This window comes from Stegostoma tigrinum, chromosome 9 (genome assembly GCF_030684315.1).
Source record: "Stegostoma tigrinum isolate sSteTig4 chromosome 9, sSteTig4.hap1, whole genome shotgun sequence".
Taxonomy (NCBI): domain Eukaryota; kingdom Metazoa; phylum Chordata; class Chondrichthyes; order Orectolobiformes; family Stegostomatidae; genus Stegostoma; species Stegostoma tigrinum.
Genome location: NC_081362.1, coordinates 97747011 through 97771855, shown reverse-complemented (window position 1 = coordinate 97771855; position 24845 = coordinate 97747011). Strand labels below are relative to the sequence as shown.

Here is a 24845-nt window from a genome sequence, read left to right as displayed (position 1 = left end):
ACTCACTTTAGTAAAACATTTGACGAGGTTGCACATTGTGAGCTATTTTAGTAAAGTTCGATCACATGGGATTCAGGGTGAGCTTGCCAATTGGATACAAAACTGGCTAAACAGCAGGAGGCAGAGGGTGATAGTGAAGGGTTGATTTTCGGACTGGAGGCCTGTGACCAGCGGTGTTCCACAGGGATTGGCGCTGGGATCACTGTTGTTTGTCACTGATATAAGCGATTTGGATGAGATCATAGGAGGCATGATTAGTAAGTTTGTGGATGACGCCAAAATTGGTGACATAGTGGACAGTGAAGGATGTTATCTAAGATTACAAAGAGATCTTGGTCAATTGGATCAATGGACTGAAGCATGGCAGATGGAGTTTAATTTGGATAAATTTGAGGCATTGCATTTTGGTGAAACACACAAGGGCAGGACTCAATCGAAAGTGGGGCCATTGGTAGTGTTGTGGAACAGAGACTCCTAGGGAGTACAGGTACACAATTCTTTGAAGGTTACATCACATATAGGCAGGGTGGTTAAGATGGTATTTACCGCGCTTGCCTTCATTGCTCAGACCTTTCAGTATAGGAGTTGGGACGCTATATTGAGTTTGTACTGGCTGCTGGTGAGGCCTCTTCTGGAATACTGTGTCCAGTTCTGGTCACCCTGTTGGAGGAAGGATATTTTAAAGCCAGAGATTGTTCAGAAGAGATTTACTGGTTACTGCAGGAATGGAGGTTTTGAGTTACGAGGAGAGGCTGGATAGGCTGGATCTTTTTTCGGTAGGGTGCAGGAGGTTGAGGGGTGACCTTATAGAGATTTATTAAATCATGGGGGGAATAGACAAGGTGAATGGTGGGTGCCTTTTCCATAGATCTGGAGGCTTCAAGATTTGGGGGCATGTTTTTAAGGTGAGAGGAGAAAATTCATAAAAGATGCGGCCGCAATTTTTTTTGGTTTGTGTGTCGGGGAAATGAACTCCCAGACGAAGTGGAGGGCCTAGGTAAAGTTACAATGTTTAAAAGACATTTGGATAAGTTCATGAATAAGGAATGTTTGGAGAGAAATGGGCCGGGAGCATGCAAATGGGACGGACTTGGTTTGGGATTGTGCTGGTTAGACCGAAGGGTTTCCATGCTGTATGACTCTATGCCTAACCAAGGGAGTTAAGGACAGTATGAAGTTGAAAGAAAAATCTTATAAGGAGAGAAAAGTCAGTGATAGCCGCGAAAACAGATAAATTCGGGATCTAGCAAAGAGGGGGGTCTAAAAAGATAGTAAAGAGAGACAAATTAAACTAAAGAGAACCTGGAGAGACAGTTTTGGTGAACAAGGGAATTGCAAAGCAGTTAAACAGATATTTTGCATCAGTCTTTACAGTGGAAGATACTTTGAACATCTCATTAATACTAAAGAAAATGTAGGGAGAAGAAATTAAATGCAATCATCATTAAATAAACTCATGGGACTAAGGGCAAAAAAGTTCCCTGGCCCTGATGGTTTGCCTCCTGGAACCCTAAAAGAGGAAGCTACTGAGATAGTGGGTGCATTGCATTTTTTTGAAATATTGGATTCAGGAGAAGTACCAGAGGATCTGAAAACTGCTAATGTGACAGATCATTCAAAAAGGGAGTGAGGGAAAACATGGGTATGTGTGAGCTAATTAGCCTAAGGTTGGAAAATTGTCAGAAAAATGGTGGAATCAGTTATTAAGGAAGTAATAGCAGAATATTTGGAAAAGCATAATCGAATCAGCAGAGTCAGCATGGCTTCATGGAAGAGAACCGGTGTGTGACTAATAGAATTTTTTTAGGAAGTCTCAACCAGATTGGAGAGAGGGGAGCCAGTAGATGTGTTATATTTGGACCTCCAGAAAGCATTTGACAAGGTACCTCCCAAAAGATTTAACCACAAGAGCTCATGGTGTTGAAGGTGGTAAATTGGTGTGGATAGGGAACTGGCAAATGGGCAGTAAACAGCAAGTGAATAGAGGAGGTTCTTTCTCAGGGTGGTGATCCATGGCCAGTGGGTTCCACAGGGATCAATGCTGGAACCCACCTGTTTACAGTATGTGTTAATAACTGGGAGGAAGGAAGTGAATGTACTGTAGCCACATTTGCAGACACCACAAAGAAAAGTTGGAAACTCAGGATGTGACTGGGAAACAAGCAGCTTACAGAGAGCTATTGATAGGTTGACAGAGTGGGCGAAATGTTTGCAAATGGAGTATAATGTGGGAAAATGTGCAGTTGTACATTTTGAAATGGAGATCAAAAGAACAGAGTATTGTTTAAATGGAGAGAAACTGCAGAAAGCTGCAACACAAAGAGACTTGGGGGAAGGTGTGCGTGAAACACAGAAAGATCACACACAGGGGCAGCAGGTAATCAGGAAAGCTGATGGAATGTAGGCCCTTATTCCAAGGGGGTTGGAGTATAAGTGTTGGGAAGCCTTACTGTAACTTACAAGGTGCTGGGGAGAGTACTGTCAGCAGCTTTAGCTGCTTCATTTAAGGAAAGGTACCATTTCATTGGAGGCAGCTCGGGGAAATTTAGCTGGGATGATCCCTGGTACGGAGAGATTGTCTTATGGACAAACAGGTTGGCACTGTATTCACTGGAGTTTAGAAGAGTGAAAGGTTCTCATTGAAATATATTGGATTCTTGAGGAGTTTGACAGGGTAAATATTTCCCCTCATTGGAGAGTGTAGGACCAGAGGGCACGGCCTCAGAATAAAGGGGCACCCATTTAAAGCTGTGATGAGGAGGAATTTCTTCTGCCAGAGGGCGGTGAGTCTTTGTGACGCCTTCCCACAAAGAGCTACGGGGGCAGAGTCCTTGTTTATATTTAAGGCTGAGATAGATTCTTAATCAGTCAAACCATTTAGGGCAAGGATGAGGAGAAAAGTCTTCACCCAGAGAGTGGAGAGCCTGTGAAATTCTCTGCTACTGTTAAGGCTGGGGGAACGATGTTTAAAAGGACAGGATGACTCAGGGAGGCTGTGAGCATCAGGGAGGCTCAGAGTGAGTAAGCACCTGGAGAACATATGAGCAGACACAGGCTGCTCCAATCTGAGCTGGTGCCTGCTTTTTTCAACATATCATCTTTTCCTTTACAAACTCAAAACAGACGGGGTTATGGTCATGAGATAATGGGGACTGCAGATGCTGGAGATTCCGAGATAATAAAGTGTGGAGCTGGATGAACACAGCAGACCAAGCAGCATCTCAGGAGCACAAAAGCTGACGTTTCAGGCCTAGACCCTTCATTCCTGATCAGGGTTAGATCAAGGTTAGGTCCGGGATTAGGTCTGGGGTTAAATCAGGGATTAGACTAGGGATTATGTCAGGGTTTGATCAGGGTTTGATCAGGGAGTAGGTCAGGGATTAGGTCAGGGTTAGATCAGGGATTAGGTCAGGGATTAGGTCAGGGTTAAATCTGGGATAGATGGGGTTTAGGTCAGGGATTAAGTCAGGGTTAGGTCTGGAATGTTGAATTCTCCTTTTCCAGAAGACCTCTAATGAAATGACATTTTCAGCGTTCTCACCATTTTGAAAACCATTGCATTGTTGTGGCAAATACTTTGGATTTAATTGTGCACAGCGGATGTTCCTGGTTTACTGCACTATAGGTAATAGCCCCGACATTACATTACAGTTAAAACTCCTGGGTAATCCCTTCAGTTAATATTCCAGGGCTGACAACCTGCAACTCATGGTCCTGGGTCCTGCTTAGTTAATCAAAAACTAATACTTTTGGCTTTCAGTTAATATTCCTGAGTAATTCAGTTTTAGTGTGGAGGGCAAAATGTGGTGGTGCCAACTTGGAAGGCCGAAGGATCTGCTCCTGTGTTATATTGTTCTTTGTACTTTCTTTGCTCTAATTCCTCCACAGCTAATACTCCTGGCCAATTACTCTACAGCTCATGGTCCACTTTAAATCCTCATCATTCCTGGCTTTATTTGGTCAAACAGTGAAGTGAGATTGAAGTATCTGTCTGTGACAGTGTTACAGAATATTCTCACATTTAACTACCTTGCTCATGACCATCCCATTAAACAGTGCCCATGTTGCTTTCTGTTCTGATCTTTGGACTTGTTTCTGTTCCAGGCAGAGATTTTCCTGTCCCAGCTCAGTCACCGATGCTGAATGTCAGAGTGAGTCAGACTGCTGCGGTAAACTGCTCTGTGCCGGGTATCGATTTGGATAAGACTGATTTACACTGGCACCGACGTAACCTGACAGGGTATCAGTGGGTTGTGACACACCGTGCTAATGGCATTGTGGAAGTGAATAAACATTTTCAGGGACATTTTAATTCTACCAGCGATATCGCCAGTCGTGTTGCCACTCTAATAGTCACAAACATTCAACCTGAAGATGCAACTGTGTATTACTGTAAAGTGTGGGGTGATGTGTATGGGAACGGAACCCAGATCAATATCATCGGTAAGTACCTAGTTATTCCTTGTTGTGTAACTGTACGGAATTATAGAGGCTGCTCGTAGATGCTGCATTCCAGCACAATGGCATTGCGAAGGCACTTGGTAAACTGGGCCTCGATGAGAGTGGAGGACAAGCCATTCATTTCTGAGGCAGGAGGCTGCGGACCTTGAGCATGTTCCTGTTGGTGCTTCAAGCTGAGTGGTCCCATTTCCAGGAGGAACCTGAGGTGCTGCGGGACTCCCTGGTGAGAGAGAGGACACTGCCAGCGCTGACCTGTGACATGCTGCAATGGCTGGGCACAGATAGCACACCCCACCCCGTCCCCACACAACCCCCCACTGCTTGCCCGTTTCCCCAGCCCCCACACCCTGGCATCTACACACACCCACACCTTTCACCCCTGCCCCTTTGTGCCCAACCCCACTCTGCATCTACACACCATCACAAACCCCAGCCCCACCTCCACACCCACACACATCCCCCAAACCCTCCCCATGCCGACACCCCACACCCCACACCTTCCATCCCCATGTCCCATCCACCATTTCCCCATCTGCCCCACAAACTCACATCATCCAAAATCTCCCCACCCCCACACACTTCCCCACGACCCACATCTCCCTCCTCTCCCTAACAGTGTCCCATTCTGCCCTTCCTGTGGTCATGTTCTGGTACGTAACTACTGGCCAAAACGAAATGCTGTGCGGCAGTTATTTTAGAAAATAAACGATATTATGATAAGGATGTGGTTACTACTTGTCTTTACTTTTATTCACACAAACAGCATGGCTCTCTGTGGCTGAGCCAGCATATATTGCCTGTCCCTAGTTCCCCTTGAGAATCATACGATGCGTACAATGTGGAAACAGGCCATTCAGTGCGTCAAGTCCACACGAACCTTCTGAGAAGCATCCCACCCAGACCACCCCCCCCCCCCCCCCCCCCCCACCACCACCACCAAGCCTTACCCCTGTAGCCCTGTATTTCCCACGGCTCCACATCCTGGACACAATGGGCAGCATAACATGGAAAACCCACCCAACATGCACCCCGTTGGACTATGGGAGGAAACCGGAGCACCCGGAGGAAGCCCACACAGACACAGGGAGAATGTGCAGGCTTGACACAGACAGTCGCCTGAGGGTAGGGTTGAACCTCCATTCCTGGTGCTGTGATCCACATGCCGAAAGTGGGGGTGAGCTGCCCTCTTGAACCGCTGCAGTCCATGTGCTGTAGGTTGACCCACAGTGCCCTGAGGAAGAGAATTCCAGGATTTTGACTCAGCGACTCTGAAGGAACAGTAATATATTTCCAAATCAGGTTGTCTCTGTTTTAACCTAATTTACCAGGTGGAAGATTCTTTGGATTCTGAAGCTGTTGAGGTTGGTAGGCTTGCCGAGCTGGTTTCTTGTTTCGCAGATGTTTCGTTACCGTGCTGGGTAACACCCTCAGTGCAGCCTCCAATGAAGTGTCGGTGTGTCTTCCCGCCTGGTTTTTAAGCTCTGGGGCCCGTTGAGATGGATTGCCTCTCTTCCGGGTTTCCTTCGTAGTGGAATGTAAATGGGGTCGAGTTCAAAGTCTTTCCAGTCTTTGCATCGCTGCCTCGGCTGTGAGTCTGGAGATGGGCGATCCCATGGGTGTCCCATTGATTTGCTCGTATGTTTGGCCGTTGAAGGTGAAGTGGGTGGCCAGACATAGGCCCAGTAGTTTAAGCATTGTTTTCTTGGAGATGGTTTCACTGGGGTTGTGTTCTTGTTTAAATCATGTTGTCACTGTTTCCCTTGCTAGTGGTATGTCTATTGATGTGAATAGGGCGGTGACATCAAACGATATCATGGTCTCCTCGTCATCTATCTTTATGTCTTTGATGGAGTTGTGGAATTCTTGGGCTGCGTGGATGGAGTGGGGTGATTTGTTGACTGGGCGCTTGAGTCTTCTTTGTAGTTCTCTGGCGAATCTGTGCGATGGAGTGCCTGGTAGGGAGACTATGGTTCTGAGGGGGATTTCCGGTTTGTGCACTTTAGGGAGACTGTAGAATCAGGGTGTGTTGGTTCCTTCAGGTTTCATTCTTAACAAGTCTGCTTTGTTGCTCTGTCCTGTTTGTTTTGGATTTTGTAGCAAGTATAGGATTTTGTTTCCTAGTTGTGGTGTCGGGTCAGTCTGTGCGGGGTGGTGTATGTTCTTGTCGGTGAGCAGTGCTTGTGCTTTGGGGATTAAGCCCTTTTTATTCATTATCACTGTCATGCGCCCTTTGTCTGCAGGTAGTATAGTGATGTTCTTGTCCTTCTTTAATCTGTCCAGGTCTTGTCTCTCCCGTGTGTTGAGGGTGTTGACTTCTCTCGTTCTGGTTAGTGTTGGGACTACTGTCTGTCTTATGGTTTGTTGTGTGCCTTTGTTGATATTGTTGGTCTTGAGTGTGGCTTCCAGTGTAGCTAGCAATTCCATTTTGTTGTCGTTCCTGTAGCTGTAGTTCAATCCCCAGGTCAGAATGGCGTTTTCCGCGCCTGTCAGAGAGGTTCCTTATCCATGTGTCAGTTCTCTTGTTGGTGTTTTTGTGGGTAAGTGTGGTTAGCTTGTCTTGCAGAGCCTGTCTTTTCTTGGCTCTTTTACCGGCTTGTTCATGTCAGTTGTCCAGTCTTGATTGGTAGCTTCCTGGAATAACATCTCCAAGGACAACATGCTCAAACTACTGGACCTATGCCTGGCCACCCACTCCACCTTCAATGGCCAAACATACGAGCAAATCAATGGGACACCCATGGGATTGCCCATCTCCAGACTCACAGCAGAAGCAATGATGCAAAGACTGGAAAGAACTGCCATTCTGCAAATCCCACCTAAACTATGAATACACTATGTAGATGACACCTTGATCATCATTAAACAGACAAAATTAGAAGAGACACACAAACTCAGAAACGCCACCCTCACCGGAATAAAATTTACCAGAGGAGGAGAAGAACAAACAACTCTCATTCCTGGACGTCATGATAGAGTGAAAGACAAATGGGGAACTGCAAATGAAAGTACACCGAAAAGCCACACACACAGACCAGGTATTGAACTTCAAGAGTAACCATCCCAGCACACACAAACGAAGCTGCATGCAAACACTATTTAAAAGGGCAACACAATGCAGCAACACGGAACTACACCAAGAGGAAGATGAATACCTCTTCCAAGTGTTTAAGGATAATGGATATCCAAAGAACCTGGTCAGAAGATGCCTATGTGAACAGCATCAGAAAGATCCGACAGACCCCAACACACTCATCACACTACCCTACATCAGGAACACGTCGGAACTCACCACGAGACTCCTATGATCGCTGGGCATCAGAGTGGCACACAAGCCCACGCCAATGCAACGACAACTGCTCACCCGAACTAACGACCCACTCCCCGCCACGGACAGGACCAATGTCATCTCCAAGATCCCCTGCAGAGACTGTGAGAAACACTACATCGGACAAACAGGAAGGAAACTAACAACAAGAGAACGTGAACACCAACCAGCCACAAAAAGACACGGCCAATACTCACTCATCTCAATCCACATGGACAAGGAGAACCACCACTTTGACTGGGACAACACCAAAATCCTGGGCCAGGTGAGGCAGAGAATTCCTAGAAACCTGGCACTCCACGAAGTGTGCTATTAATAAACATATTGAACTCGACCCCATCGACATTCCACTACGAAGGAAAGCCGGAAGTGAGGCAATCCATCCCAATGGACCCCAGAGTTTAAAAACACGGTAACGAAGCCTCTGTGAAACAACAAACCAGCTCGGCGAGCCAACCAACATCAGATTATTAAGGGATTGGACACTCTGGAGGCAGGAAGGATGTTTCCGCTGATGGGTGAGTCCAGAACCAGAGGACACAGTTTAAAAATAAGGGGTAGGCCATTTAGAACAGAGTTGAGGAAAAACTTCTTCACCCAGAGGGTGGTGGATATATGGAATGCTCTGCCCCAGAAGGCAGTGGAGGCCAACTCGCTGGATACTTTCAAGAAAGAGATGGATAGAGCTCTTAAAGATAGTGGAATCAAGGGTTATGGGGATAAGGCAGGAACAGGATACTGATTGTGGATGATCAGCCATGATCATAATGAATGGTGGGGCTGGCTCGAAGGGCTGAATGGCCTACTCCAGCACCTATTGTCTATTGTCTATTGTCAACACCCATAACACGAGTTACAGATCTACTCCAAAACCTTAGACTCTTTGGATTCAATGATTGCACACCCCGCTCACAGAGGCCATCTTTAATTAAAGGTGATAGAGTCACAGAGATCGACAACATGGAATAAATCCGTTTGGCCCATTGCATCATGCCTGCCAAAGACAGCTACTGAACTATTCTAATCCCATTGTCCAGCACTTGGCCCATAGACTTGTGTGTCTTGGCATCATAAAGGTACATCTAAATACTTCTCAAACAAAACAAGGGTTTCTGCCTCTACCCCTTACAAGCAGTGAGTCCCAGAGACCTACCACCCTCTGGGTGAAAAGGATTTTCCTCACATTCCCTCTAACCCCCTCTGCTCTTTCCCTTAAATCGATGCCCCCCCTCATTGATTCCTACATCAAGGGTATCCCTCCAAAATCCCATATTCAGTTTCTATACATCAACTTTTTCCCGGGTATAATCAGTTATGAGGAAGGGTCAATGGACCTGAAATGTTAATTTTGATTTCTCTTCACAGATGCTGCCAGACCTGCAGTTGTTCGGGCTTTTTTTGTCCAAATAAGTCACATCCACTGGCTTTCCCTTGTCTAACTTACTCATTACCATCTCAGTGTATTCTAACAGGTGTGTCAGGCATGGCCTCCTCTTGATGAAGCTGTGCTGATACTGCCCGATTGTGTCATGCTTTAGCTTCAATTTTACAGGGTGTGCCTCCTCTGAATTTGGGGTGGTATGGTGGCTCAGTGGTTAGCACTGCTGCCTCACAGTGTCAGGGACCCAGGTTTGATCTCACCCATGGGCGACTGTCTGTGTGGAGATTGCACATTTTCCGTGTGTCCGTGTGGCTTTCCTCCGGGTGCACCGGTTTCCTCCCACAGTCCAAAGATGTGCAGGCTGGGTGGATTTGCCAAGGTAAATTGCCCGCAGTGTTCAGGGGTGTTTAGGTTAGGTGGGTTAGACATGGGGAAATATAGGGGAATGGGTCTGGGTGGGATGATCTTCAGAGGGGTGGTGTGGACTTGTTGGGCCGAATGGTCTGTTTCCACACTGTAGGCATTCTATGAATACTCAGTGTGTTACCAAACTGTGTAAACCTTGCTAATATTTTACAGGGGATGAGAGTCTGAATTTGTTTCCTATTATTCTGGGCTGTGTGCTGGCTGTCCTTCTGTTGCTGGTCATTGCTGTTATCATTGTGCTCTATGTAAAACGATGGGCATGTTTCACAACAACATCAAAACCAAACAGGTAAATTATATCACTTATATCCTTGGGTCTAGCGAGTTTTGAGAAGATTTGTAGCTCAGGTTGAGGTTCTGGATGTGAGTTTGCTCGCTGAGCTGGAAGGTTAGTTTTCAGACGTTTCGTCACCATTCTAGGTAACATCATCAGTGAGCCTCCGACGAAGCGCTGGTGTTATGTCCCGCTTTCTATTTATCTGTTTAGGTTTCCTTGGGTTGGTGATGTCATTTCCTGTTCTTTTTCTCAGGGGATGGTAGATGGGCTCCAAATCAATGTGTTTGTTGATGGAGTTCGGGTTGGAATGCCATGCTTCTAGGAATTCTCGTGCGTGTCTCTGTTTGGCTTGTCCTAGGCTGGATGTGTTGTCCCAATCAAAGTGGTGTCCTTCCTTATCTGTGTGTAAGGATACGAGTGATAGTGGGTCATGTCGTTTTGTGGCTAGTTGATGTTCATGTATCCTGGTGGCTAGCTTTCTGCCAGTTTGTCCAATGTAGTGTTTGTCACAGTTCTTGCAAGGTATTTTGTAGATGACGTTCATTTTATTTGTTGTCTGTATAGGGGCTTTTAAGTTCATTAACTGCTGTTTTAGTGTGTTGGTGGGGTGTGGGCTACCCTGATGCCAAGAGGTCCGAGTAGTCTGGCAGTCATTTCGGAAATGTCTTTGATGTAGGGGAGAGTGGTTATGGTTTCTGGGCCCATTTTATCTGTTTGTTTGGGTTTGTTGCTGAGAAATCGGCGGACTGTGTTCATAGGGTACCCATTCTTTTTGAATACGCTGTATAGGTGATTTTCCTCTGCTGTTCGTAGTTCCTCTGTGCTGCAGTGTGTGGTGGCTCTTTGAAATAATGTTCTGATACAGCTTCGTTTGTGGGTGTTGGGATGGTTGCTCCTGTAGTTCAGTATTTGGTCTGTATGTGTTGTTTTCCTGTAGACGCTGGTTTGAGCGAACAGTAGAGCGAACAGCCAATGGGGAACTTCAAACCAGCGTCTACAGGAAAACAACACATATGGACCAAATACTGAACTACAGGAGCAACCATCCCAACACCCACAAACGAAGCTGCATTAGAACATTATTCCAATGAGCCACCACACACTTCAGCACAGAGGAACTACGCAGAGCAGAGGAAAATCACCTATACAGCGTATTCAAAAAGAATGGGTACCCTATGAACACAGACCGCCGATTTCTCAGCAATAAACCCAAACAAACAGACAAAATGGGCTCAGAAACCATAAACACTCTCCCCTACATCAAAGACATTTCCGAGATGACTGCCAGACTACTCGGACCTCTTGGCATCAGAGTAGCCCACAAACCCACCAACACACTTAAACAGCAGCTAATGAACTTAAAAGACCCTATACAGACAACAAATAAAACGAACGTCATCTACAAGCCAAACAGAGACACGCACGAGAATTCCTAGAAGCATGACATTCCAACCGGAATTCCATCAACAAACACATTGACTTGGAGCCAATCTACCATCCCCTGAGAAAAAGAACAGGAAATGACATCACCAACCCAAGGAAACCTAAACAGATAAATAGAAAGCGGGACATAACACCAGCACTTCGTCGGAGGCTCACTGATGATGTTACCTAGATTGGTGACAAAACGTCTGAAAACTAACCTTCTAGCTCAGCGAGCAAAATCACATCCAGATCCTTGGGTCTGGTGGTTCTGCTGTGGATAGAACTTCTATCTATCTGGTTTCCTTCAGTGTTTTTCTCTCTCATGCTGTCTGACCCTATTGGTCTCCATTCAATACTATCTCTTTCTCTGTCTGTCTACTCTTGGTGGATTCTCCGAAAGCTACTCTCTGTGTCTTTCCTTATCTCATTTTATTGTTGGCCCTGACACATTATGGAGTTTGGAACAAAATGTGTGGGAACAGAGTTTGCGACTGTAAATGGTTCAGTGGGTCTTGAAATAAATCGTGAGAATGAACAACTCACAGAGGAAAAAATAAAAACTGAGGAGAACAGTGTAAGCTAGTGAAGAGGTGATAACCAAAGTGTGGTAGAAAAGGATATCGCACATAAACCTCCGAGTGTACCAGCAAATTGATAAATATTGCCTAGAACATGACATCAGATGTGTTTGGAATAATTAGACTGATACTTTCCAGTGTCAAACCAAGGACCTCAGACCTCATGATGTTCAATTATACAAGGTAAATTAATGATCTCACTGTAAGGGAGTCCTTAGGTAACAGTGATCATAATATGATAGCATTTCACAAGAGATTTGAAAGTGGGAATTACGCATCTCAGACAACTGTCTTAAAGTTAAACAGAGACAATTACCAGCAAAATGTTTGGCTACAAGGGACTGAGAAGACAGGTTGAACCATAGAGAAACAGCATCAGTCATTGATGGGCATATTCTATAACGAATAATAAATAAATAAAGAGCTTGGGGAAATAAATAGCGACATCTAGAAAAATGTCCATATTACAGAGGAGGAGGGGATGCTGGATTTCTTAAAAGACACAAAGGTGAGTAAAATCCCTGGCACCTGATCAGGTGTATCCCAGAGCTTTGTGGGAAGCAAAAGAAGAGATTGCTGAGCCCATTGCCGAGGTATTTGTATCATCAAAAGCTATGAATGAGCTGTCAGCAAACTGGAGGGTGTCTAACGTGGAGTACCACTATTTAAGAAAGGTCATAAGGAAAAGGTGGGAAACTATAGACCGGTGAGCCAGACATCATTGGAGGGCAAGTTGTTGGAAGGAATCTTGAGGGACAGCATTTACACGTGTTTGGAAAGGCAAGGAGAAATAAGGGATAGTCAATGTGGCTCTGTGCGTGGGAAATTGTCTCTCACTAATTCAATTGAGTTTTTGAAGACGTAGCGAAGAGCATTGATGAAGGCAGAGGGGTGGACATTGCCTATATGGACTTTAGTAAGGTGTTTGACAAGGTTCTGCATGGTAACCTGGTTAGCAAGGTTACATCACATGGAATCCAGGAAGAACTGTGTGTGAATCTCAGGGCTATAGTTAGTAAGTTTGCTTCTGACATCAAAATTGGAATTATAGTTGGCAGCAAAAAAGGTTACCTTAGAGTACAATGGGATCTCGATCAGATGGGACGGTGGGCTGAGGAGTGGCAGATTGAGTTTAATTTAGATAAATACAAGCTGCTGCATTTTGGAAAGGCAAACCAGGGCAGGACTTATACACTTCGTGATAAGGTCTTGGGGAGTGTTGCTGAACAAAGAGGCCTTGGGGTTCAGATGCATAGTTCATTGAAAGTGGAGTTGCAGGTAGACAGGATAGTGAAAAGGGCTTCTGTCTTGCCTTTGTTGGTCAGTACATTGAGTATAGGAGTTGGGAGGTCATGTACAAGACTGGCTGTACAGGACACTGCTTAGGCCATGTTTGCAATTCTGCATTCAGTGCTGGTCTCCCTGCTATAGGAAATATATTGTGAAACGTGAAAGGGTTCAGAAGAAACTTACAAGCATGTTGCCAGGTCTAGGGGGTTTGAGCTACAGGGAGAGGCTGAATGGGCTGGGCTATGAGGTTTATAAAATCATGAAGGGTATGGATAGGATGAATAGTTAAGCTCTCATCCAACGTAAGGGAGTCCAAAACCAGAGGCACAGGTTTAAGGTGAGGGGGTCAGATTTAAAAGGGACCTAAGGGATAACTTTTTCACACAGAGGATGATGTGTGTATGGAACGAGCTTTGAGGAAGTGGTGGAGGCTGGTACAGTTACAACATTTAAAAGGCATCTGGATGGGGACATGAATAGGAAGGGTTTAGAGGGATATGGGCCAAATGCTGGCAAATGAGACTAGATTAAACTAAGATATCTGCTTGGCACAGGCAAATTGGACTATTTCTGTCTGCACAACCCTGTGACTCTCTGACTGTATAGCTTGGAGAATAGTTACCAACTGACCTGTTGTTCTCTGACAGTGACAGAGAGAATGTGACTGGGCAGAGCTTGAGCTCAGTGACTATAAACCCATCAGGGTGTGGGTGGCAGTTTATATAACATTACTCAGATCCTTGAGTGTTCTTGCTTCCAGCAGCAGGGTGCCTGTGTTCCTGTCGTTGGGTGGGTGTACAGTTTACTATCCTCTCTCTAATAAATTAATCCCTGTTTGTCTGATGTTGTATCATTTAGAGTTACTAATGAAGGAACTGACAGCGTTTATGCAACAGCCAATGGTAAGTTAAAGGACCTGAAGACTCACTGTAACAGATGCCAGAAATAATGTGAATTACTGACTGCAATAACACACATTGTTCACTCCATTATTTAATGGAGGCCAGTTCCATTATGCCGTTGTGTTTCGGTATTAGTTTAATAGTGTTCTATCTAATGCTGGTTATTGGTGCTGGATTGCTGGGCCCTGGGCCATGCAGGCTTCACCTTCCTGCTCCCCCCACATGTGCCCGTCAGTCCTCAGAGCTGGAACTGATTCCCCAGTGTGGGAGACAAGCTCCATTCGCTCCCAATTGTCTGACGATTGCTCCCACAAACTTGTGCGGCTCTTTGAAGAATGGCACAGCCCAGTCCTGTTCTTCCTGGGATCATCCCAGGCCCAGATAAAGAACCGACTGGGAAATGGGAGCTCCACAGTCTGGGTTTCCTGTCCAATGCTTCAGGAGATTTCCACACTGGGTTTAGCTGCTCATTTTACAAAACCCACGGTCAGTGTCTAAATGCAATATCCAGTCCACTCCAGTTCTGAGTCAGCAGGGACGGGGCCCTGAGGGAGTGAGTCCCTGTGTGGGAGCGAGGCAGTGAACTGGGCAGAGAACAGCAGGTACCAGGCAGACGGATGGCTCGAGGTGAGGAACAGGGGGAGATGGGCAGGGGGCAGGGGGAGATGTGCAGTGTGCAGATAGATTGTCAGATTGTCAGAGGGCAGTAACCAGGGGAATATGGGCAGTGTGAGTTGTGAAGAGGATACAGCGAGATTACAGAGGGATATGGACAGTGGGGAGAAAGGGCAGAGACCTGGCAAATGGAAAACAATATGGGGAAGCGTGAAAAAATTTTTAATGTACCTAAATAAATGACAAAGAACTGGGGATGCTTGAAATCAGAAGCAACAGAAGTTGCTGGAGAAACTCAGCAGGTCAGACAGCATCTGTGGAGAAAGAAAACGGAGTTAACATTTTGGGTCCAGTGACTCTTCATGGGAACTCGTTTTAATTGAAACGTTTTATTTCTCAGAGTCTTTGGAATTCACTTCATCAAAATGCAGCGGATGCAGAATCTTTAAATATTTTTAAGACTGAGGGAGGGAGAGTTTTGATGACCCTGGGTTGAAAGATTAACAGGGATCTGAAGAAATGTAGAGCTGATTTAAAATCAGCTGTGATCACATTGAATGATGGAGAGGGTTCAAAGGGTAGAGTGGCCTATCGTTGTTTTTTGTTTGTATCTTCAGAGCCTAAAGCACATCCTGGTTTCTGAGGGTGAAAGGTAGCAGGTATCGAGAGAAAGGAAATTCCCACATTTCACTTTAACTGGTCACACTGTCTGAGCATTGGTTTGCTGGGCCCTGAGAGATACAACAGACAGAACGTTGATGTTGCTGCGGCACCAAGAAGCTCTGTACCTGAAAGGACTGCATCTTCCGTTTCTGGCGTTGTTTAATGTGCTCCAACCTCAAAGAGATCTGTGTCTGAGGGACATTGCATTGTCTTTTAGGTCTAACCCCAGCCCACAATCCACCAGCTGCGGCTCCTATTGTGGTAAGTGACTGGACCAAGATGTGGATATCAGCGACAGGTTAAATTCCAGAAATGATTCAATTCATTTATTTTTAAACAGTCAGTAACGTGAGAGTGACAGTAATGGCAGTGAAGAACGATTAGCTGTTTGATATGTGCAGATAGCTGATAATACAAAGCTGCAGTTACAGAAACCATTAATGTGCAGTAAAAATGAAGATGAGGATATGAAGTGATCATTATTTTAATAATTAACAAACTGATTACTCACACACAAGAACCATTCTGAGATAGTAGTAATTCACTGATTCTCACTTGATGGAAGTATTTCGGTCATTGCAACAAGATTCCATTCTTGAGAAGGATACTCACAATAATAGCTGTTTAAAATGGCTCAGTGCGGCTCTGTGGCTCAGTGGTTCGCTCTGTTGCCTCACAGCCCGAAATCTGGGTTCGATTCCACTGCATGCAACTGTCTGTGTGGAGTTTGCCCATTCTGCACGGGTCTCCACCGGGGGCACCGCTTTCCTCCCACAGTACGAAGGTGTGGAGGTGAGGATGGATTGGCCATGGGAGTTATGGGGCAGGGTGGGATTCTTTGCTGAGGTCAGTGCAGTGTCAGTGGGCTGAATGGTCTCGTTCCACACCGTCCGGATGCTATGAAAATGAAGTTTGGCACATTTCCCAAGTGAAATATCCCAGTGAGATTGACGACCCAATGTTTGTGTGATGTTGCAGGAGGATGACGGAGAGATGCATTACGCTGAACTACAAATGGGAAAAGTCACTCAGCACCAGCAGGCCACGGTCACAGTCAGTGATACAAACTCGGAGTATGCAGCTGTCAAACACACATAGTCACCTGGATGTATCCTTCGCTGTTGCTGCAGGCAACAGACTCTCTCAAAGCTAACCTGCCCTATTTCTGAGCAGCATTGAGGTGCACTGAGACCCTATTAAACCTGAGATTACTGGGCACTCAGACCATCCCAGACCCAGAGATTACTGGACACTCAGACCCTCCCAGACCCTGAGATTACTGGACACTCAGACCCTCCCAGACTCTGAGATTACTGGGCACTCAGACCATCCCAGACCCTGAGATTACTGGACACTCAGACCCTCCCAGACCCTGAGATTACTGGACACTCAGACCCTCCCAGACTCTGAGATTACTGGGCACTCAGACCCTCCCAAACCCTGAGATTACTGGGCACTCAGACCCTCCCAGACCCTGAGATTACTGGACACTCAGACCCTCCCAGACCCTGAGATCACTGGGTACTCAGACCCTCCCAGACCCTGAGATTACTGGGCACTCAGACCCTGAGATTACTGGGCACTCAGACCCACCCAGTCCCTGAGATTATGGGGCACTCAGACCCTCCCAAACCCTGATGTTACTGGGCACTCAGACCCTCCCAGACCCTGAGATTACTGGGCACTCAGACCCTGAGATTACTGGGCACTCAGACCCTCCCAGTCACTGAGATTACTGGGCAGTCAGACCCTCCCAAACCCTGATGTTACTGGGTACTCAGACCCTCCCAGACTCTGAGATTACTGGGCACTCAGACCCTCCCAGACCCTGAGATTACTGGGCACTCAGACCCTCCCAGACCCTGAGATTACTGGACACCCAGACCCTCCCAGACCCTGAGATTACTGGTCACTCAGACCCTCCCAGTCACTGAGATTACTGGGCACTCAGACCCGCCCGGACCCTGAGATTACTGGGCACTCAGACCCTCCCAGACCCTGAGATTACTGGGCACGCAGACTCTCCCAAACCCAGATGTTACTGGGCACTCAGACCCTCCCAGACACTGAGATTACTGGGCACTCAGACCCTCCCAGACCCTGAGATTACTGGGCACTCAGACCCTCCCAGATCCTGATGTTACTGGGCACTCAGACCCTCCCAGTCACTGAGATTACTGGGCACTCAGACCCTCCCAGACCCTGAGATTACTGGGCACTCAGACCCTCCCAGATCCTGATGTTACTGGGCACTCAGACCCTCCCAGTCACTGAGATTACTGGGCACTCAGACCTTCCAGGGAGCCCTGTCTCAGGACAGGGGGCAAGTCTTTTTGAACTGAGATGAGGAGGAATTTCCTCTTGGTTGAATCTTTGGAATTCTCATCACCAGAGGCTGTGAAAACTCAATCTTTGAGGAAATTCCAGATTGAAATTGCTGGGTTTTGAGTTTCTACTGGTTTATGTAGATAATGGATGGATATAGTGCTGAGGTATAGGTTTAGCCATGATCATACTGAACATACCAACATCCCTCAGTATCTGTTTGCATCCCTCCCACAACCCACCTTTCCTTCTGTTTTTGTGCCACCTGCAACGTTAGCTACAATGTACTCTCTCCTTCCTCCCAGTCATTAATAGAAATTGTGAACAGTTGTGGTCCTTGCATTGATCCCTGTGGAACTCCCTGCCCATGGGTCTCCAACGTGAAAAAGAATCCCTTCATCCCCACTCAGTGTTTCCTCCCAGTTCTCCAGCCGCTGCATATACTCCCTCCCACACTGTGGGAACTTATCTTATGGCTTAACCTTCGGTGAGGTTTCTCAGTAAACACCTTCTGAAAATCCAGCTACAACTCATTGACTGGTTCCTGTCTATACACTCTGCTTAGCAATTCCTTGGAAACCTCTAACACAGTCCCTTTCGTGAAGCCACCCTGACTCTGCTTGATTAGATTATGATTTTCCAAATGTTCTGCTGTTGCTTCCCTAAAAATTGATTCCATTATTTCACCAGCAATAGGAGTGAGGCTGTTTGACCTATAATTACCCATTTTTCACCTCCCGCCCTTCCTGAATCAGGCTGTCTCATTGGCTGGTTTTCCATTTCAAGATCTTTGGAAAATTACAACCAATGCATCCACTATCTCTGTAGCTCCCTCTTTTGGGATTCTAGGATGGAAACCATCACGGCCAGGGAATTCTCTGCCTCTCGCCACATTGGATTATGGAACACAACTTCTCTCGTGACTGTGATGGTAGTTAATTCCTTCGTCTGTATTCTTTAGTCTTAAGGGGACATTCAGAGTATCTTCCACTGTAAGGACTGATCAATATATCTGTTTAACGACTCTCCCATTTCCTTGTTCCCCAAACCACCTTCCCCAGATTCGTTTTCTGAAGGCAGGAGGTGCACTTTGACCTCTCTCTTCCTTTTTATACATTGAAAGAAGCTCATCCTCCCTGCAGCCCCTACTCTCACCCACACCGGGAGCCAGAATCTCAAACCTGTTCAACAGCTCAAGGCCTGAGATTCCTTCAGCACCACCTCCTGGATCCCGCGTACCTGCCTCACTCATAGTCACACCCTCCCGTGTGTTGCCACTGACCTGAATTTGAATGACTTTATCTAAGGGCTGCGACTGTTTCCTGAAACAGGTAACTCCCAGGTAACCTTCTCCCTCCCTGATGCTCTGAGTTCATCAACTGTGAGTCAGAGCCCCTTAAGCAACTAACACTTGCTACAAATGTGGTTCCTGTGATCCACAATGGTGTCCAGCAGCTCCCACATCCTGCAGGTACAACACATCACCTGGCCCCACATCTCTGTTTTATTGTCTTTGTTCTTAATTTGGTTTTATTTTCAGAATTTCCTGCTGTTTATTTTAGGATTCCCCATAAATATTTCCCCTATTTATCTTCGATCTGAAAGGAGCTGACAATAGTGGGTCAAATTATCAGCAATTCCCAACCAATGAACTTACAAATTACTGTGATGTCACTCTGTTTTTACTGAACCCTGATCCTCAGCTTCACTTTATCCTGACTTTGGAAGAAACCCCACAAGCTCTGAACCAAAAAGTGAGCAAATAAATTACCCCACTTCCCCACTGCACTGCATTGCCCCACTGCCCACCAAGTCCCGGAATGGTATACGAGCCCAGGCTGGGCCTCAGTGCGGACATGCTGTCTCTTTCCTGATTGAGTGAAGCAAACTGATGCAGCTGGTTTCTGAAGGAGTTTCTGACTGATGCTCGTGTTGTGGGATGTTTAACTGTTCCATTAAAGCAAATTACTGACTCACTTCCGGCAGTGTCACACTGTTGTGTGAATATATGGATCATCTCGAGTGACTGAGGATGGGACAGAGGAATCTGCATCAATGGAAGTATTTAACAAGAAAGCCATTCCCAGATGATGACAGCCTGACACAATGAGATCCCAGAATAAAACCCAGGGTGGGGCTGGGGGTGGAGGGGAGGTGGGATAATTGAGGTGGTCAGGCAGGGCTGGGGCTATCGGAGCCTCATTGATGTTGGTGAGTGAGGCTCAGAACAGATTTGAGTGAACTTCGGGATGGGCGGGCGCTGGGGGCATGTTGGGGAGTGAAGTTGGGGGGGGTGGGGGTATGGGGGCCGTAGTCGGGGGAGGGTAGGGGGTGGGTAGGGGTTTGTGGGGTGTGGTGTGGGTGCTTTGGTTGGCGAGGTGGGTGGGGCGTCGGTGTGTTGGGGGTTCGTGGTGACGGAGGATGGGGGTCATGGTGGGGTGGTTGGTGGTGACTGGCTCTGAGTGTTACCCACCCCCCATTCACTGAAAGGCAGCTCCTGCCGTGGGGAGCGGGGAGCTGTGCCACTGGATCACTGCGAAAGGTAAGATCTGTCAGCTCCAGCCTGAGGCTCGGAGCCCACACACACCAACAGCACCACCCTCCTCAGGCCAGGAATTCGCACACGGTGCTGGGGAACGCATCCTGGCCATGGGCAGGAGGAGAGGTTCTGCTCCCCAAAGCGGCAGATACCCTGTCAGAAACACCCCCACACCAAACGTTCTGAGCTTGACTCCAAACCACAGGCTGGGCCTGATAATCTCAGGCAGGCTTCAGAAAAACTGGAGTGAGGGATAGGGAGAGGGAGAATGGGATAGAGAGAGAGGAATGGGACAGGGAGAGACGGGGAATTGGATAGAGAGCGAGGAAGAGGATAGAGAGGATGGGGTGGGATAGAGAGAGGGGTGGAATGGGACAGAGAGAGGAGAATGGGATAGAGCGAGTGGAATGGGATTGACAAAGAGGAATGGGATAGAGAGAGAGGGATGGGATAGAAAGAGGGGAATGGGATAGAGAGAGGGAAATGGGATAGGGACAGGGGAATGGGATAGGGAGAAGGGAATGGGATAGATAGAGGCGGGTGGGATAGAGAGAGGGGGATGGGATAGAGAGAGGGGAATCGGATGAACATAGAACTGTATAGCATTGTACAAGCCCTTCGGCCCACACTGTTGTTGCTGACCTATTACCCTACTAATATCAATCTCACCTGCATACCCTACATTTTACTACCCTCCATGTGCCTATCCAAGAGTCACTTAAAATTCTCCAATGGATCTGACTCCACTACCACTGCCAGCAACTCATTCCACAAGCCCACCACTCTCTGTGTGAAGAACCTACCTCTGACATCTCCCTTCTACCTTTCTCTAACCAACTTAAAATTATGCTCCCTTGTAATATTCCCACTTCGGGAATAAGTCTCTGACTATCCACTCTATCTATGCCTCTCATCATCTTGTACACCTCTATCAAGTCACCGCTCATCCTTCTTCACTCCAATGAGAAAAGCCTTAGCTCCCTCAACCTTTCCTCATAAGACCTGCTCTACAGTTCAGGCAACATCCTGGTAAATCTCCCCTGCACCCTCTCTAAAGTTTCCAATATCTTTCCTCTACTGAGGTGACCAGTGCTGAACACAATATTCCAAGTGTGATCTAACCAGAATTTTACAGAGCTGCAGCATAACCTCACGGCTCTTAAACTCAATTGCCCTGCCAATGAAAGCCAACACACCGTAGGCCTTCTTTACAACCCTGTTAATCTGGGTGGCAACTTTGAGGGATCAATGAACGTTGACCCCAAGATCCCTCTGTTCCCCCACACTGCCGAGAATCATGCCATTAACCCTGTATTCTGCATTCAAATTCAACCTTCCAAAATGAATCACTTTTGGGGAATGGGATATGGAGAGATGCATTTGGATAGAGCAAAGTTCAGTGGGATGGAGAGGTGGGGAATGGGATAGACAGTTGGGGGAATGGGAAAGAGGGAGTGGGGAATGGGATAGAAAGAGTGAGAATGGTATATAGAGAGTGGTATGGGATAGAGAGGATGAGTGGGATGGGAAGAGGGGATTGGGTTCAAGAGATGGGGCAATGAGATGCAGAGAGAGGGATGCAATCGAGAGGGGTGAAAGGGAGAGAAAGGGAAAAGGGGAATGGGACAGAGAATGAGTGAATGGCACAGAGCGAGAGCAGAGAGGCACCGAGAAAGGGGATTAGGTTAGAGAGAGGATGAATAGAACAGAGAGGGGGAATGGGATAGAGAGAGGGAATGAGATGGAGAGAGGAGAATGGGATAGAGAGAGGAAGGCATTTGAATAGAGAATGGGAGGAATAAGATGGAGAAGACAGAATGAGATAAGGAGAGGGAGTGGGGAAGAGAACAGGACTGGGAAAGAGGGAGTGGGGAATGGGATAGAAAGTGGGTGAATGAGATATAGACGGGGAGTGCGATAGTGAGAATGGGATGAAATGGGAAGACGGTGAATGCGATAGAGAGAAAGGAATGGGATAGAGAGACAGAATAGGATAGGCAGAGGGTGAGGCGGAATGGGATAGAGGGAGGAGGGCCAGGATAGGGAGGGGGTGAATGGATTGGGGTAAATGGGGTGAAGTTAAAAATGGGAAAGAGAGAGGGGTCTGAGATAGAGAGGGAGGGAATGAGGTAGAGAGAGGGGAAAGTGACAGGTAGAGAGAGAATGGGGAAGAGAGGGAGAGAATGGGGTAGAGAGAGGGGAAATGGAATAGAGAGAGAGGGAATGGGATAGAGAGAGGGGAAATGCGATAGAGAAGGAGGGAATGGGATAGAGAGGGAGGGAATGGGGTAGAGAGAGTAGAAAGTGATAGGTAGAGAGAGAATGGGGTAGAGAAAGTGGAAACAGGATAGAGAGGGAGAGAATAGGGTAGAGAGAGGGGAAATGGGATAGAGAGAAAAGGAATGAGGTACAGAGAGGGGAGAATGGGATACAGAAGGAGGGAATGGCATATGGGGATATAGTAGAAGAGAGAGAGGAGAATGGGATAGAGAGGGAGGCAATGGGATGGGGATGTATATAGGAAGAGAGAGAGCAGAATGGGGTAGAGAGGGAGGGAATTGGGTAGGGAGGTATATTGGAATAGAGAAAGGAGAATGGGATAGAGGGGGCGGGAATGAGATGGGGGGTATATTGGAAGAGAGAGAGGAGAACAGGATGGTGGGGAAAGGGATGGCTGGTATATTGGAAGAGAGAGAGGAGAATGGGGTAGAGAGGAAGGAAATTGGGTGGGGAGGTATATTGGAATAGAGAGAGGAGAATGGGATAGAGAGGGAGGGAATGGGATGGGGGTTATATTGGAAGAGAGAAAGGAGAATGGGGTGGAGAGGGATGGAATGGGAATGGGGGTATATTGGAAGAGATAGGAGAAAGGGATAGAGAGGGAGGGAATGGGATGGGGGCTATATTGGTAGATAGAGAGGAGAATGGGGTAGAGAGGGAGGGAATGGGATGTGGGCTATATTGGAAGACAGAGGAGAAAGGGATAGAGAGGGAGGAGATGGGATGGGGGGTATATTGGAAGAGAGAGAGGGGGATAGGATAGAGAGGGAGGAATAGGAGGGTGAAATCATTGAATCAGTTTTTGTTGGCAACACGTTGATTGGAATTGATGTCAGGGACAGAAAGGAATAGCAGTCAGTTTTTGGGTAAGTTTCTTTGTTGCGACAGTTTTGAAAGCCTACCTGGGGGCACATGGTTTCAGTTCTCACAGAAAAAAACAAAGTAAACACCTGAATCTACAGGTGAATATATACATAAGGTCCCAGGCAACTCAAAACTGACGAAGCTTTGGAAGAATATCAGGAAAGTAGGACCAATTTGAAATGAGGAATTAAGCGGGCGAAAAAGGGTAACGAAATATCTTCAGCAAACAGGGTTAAGGAAAATCCCAAAGCATTTTATTCACACATAAGGAGCAAGGGGGTAATGAGAGAAAGGGTTGGCCCACTCAAGGACAAAGGAGGGAAGTTATGTGAGGAGTCAGAGAAAATGAGTGAGCTTCTTAATGAGTACTTTGCAGTGGTATTCACCGAGGAGAGGGACATGACGGATGTTGAGGTTAGGGTATATTGTTTGATTACTCGAGGTAAAGCTAGCATAAGAAGGGTGAAGTTTTACAGAGAACATTACAGCACATTACAGGCCCTTCGGCCCTCGATGTTTTGCCGACCTGTCATATTGATCTGAAGCCCATCTAACCTACACTATTCCATGTACGTCCATATGCTTGTCCAATGACGACTTAAATGTACCTAAAGTTGGCGAATCTACTACTGTTGCAGGCAAAGCGTTCCATTCCCTTACCACTCTCTGAGTAAAGAAACCAACTCTGACATCTGTCCTATATCTTTCGCCCCTCAATTTAAAGCTATGCTCCAGACCAGGCAACATCCTAGTAAATCTCCTCTGCACCCTTTCCAAAGCTTCCACATCCTTCTTATAATGCGGTGACCAGAACTGTCCGCAATAGTCCAAGTGCGGCCGCACCAGAGTTTTGTACAGCTTCACCATAACCTCTTGGTTCCAGAACTCGATCCCTCCATTAATAAAAGCTAAAACACTGTATGCCTTCTTAACAGCCCTGTCAACCTGGGTGGCAACTTTCAAGGATCTGTGTACATGGTCTCCAAGATCTCTCTGCTCATCTACACTACCAAGAATCTTACCATTAGCCCTGTAATTTGCCTTCTGGTTACTCCTACCAAAGTGCATCACCTCACACTTGTCTGCATTAACTCCATTTGCCACCTCTCAGCCCAGCTCTGCAGCTTATCTATGTCTCTCTGCAACCTACAGCATCCTTCGTCCATATCCATAACTCTACCGACCTGAGTGTCGTCTGCAAATTTACTAACCCATTCTTCTAGGCCTTCATCCAGGTCATTTATAAAAATGACAAACAGCAGTGGACCCAACACCGACCCTTGCGGTACACCACAAGTAACTGGACTCCAGGATCATCATTTCCCATCAACTACCACCCTCTGTCTTCTTTCAACAAGCCAATTTCCGATCCAAACTGCTATATCTCCCACAATCCCATTCCTCCGCATTTTGTACAATAGACTATTGTGGGGAGCCTTATCGAACACCTTGCTGAAATCCATATACACCACATCAACCAGTTTACCCTCATCC

The 24845-nt window shown here is 46.7% G+C and overlaps 1 protein-coding gene across 5 annotated transcripts in view; it reads left to right on the top strand.

Annotated features, from left to right (window-relative positions):
* Positions 1-19603, top strand: part of LOC125455034 (uncharacterized) — a 29150-nt gene extending 9547 nt beyond the window's left edge. The window contains exons 3-8 of one of the 5 annotated variants that reach the window (XM_059648843.1): positions 4105-4443; positions 9747-9882; positions 14022-14065; positions 15561-15604; positions 16322-16451; positions 19372-19603. In XM_059648843.1, coding sequence (XP_059504826.1) covers positions 4105-4443; positions 9747-9882; positions 14022-14065; positions 15561-15604; positions 16322-16441 — 683 coding nt within the window. In that variant the 3' untranslated portion in view covers positions 16442-16451; positions 19372-19603. Of the gene's footprint in view, positions 1-4104; positions 4444-9746; positions 9883-14021; positions 14066-15297; positions 15605-16321 lie in introns of all 5 variants that reach the window. The other 4 variants (XR_009446204.1, XM_059648842.1, XM_059648844.1 and 1 more) reach the window with 4 other exon arrangements.
* Positions 19604-24845: the final 5242 nt, after the last annotated feature.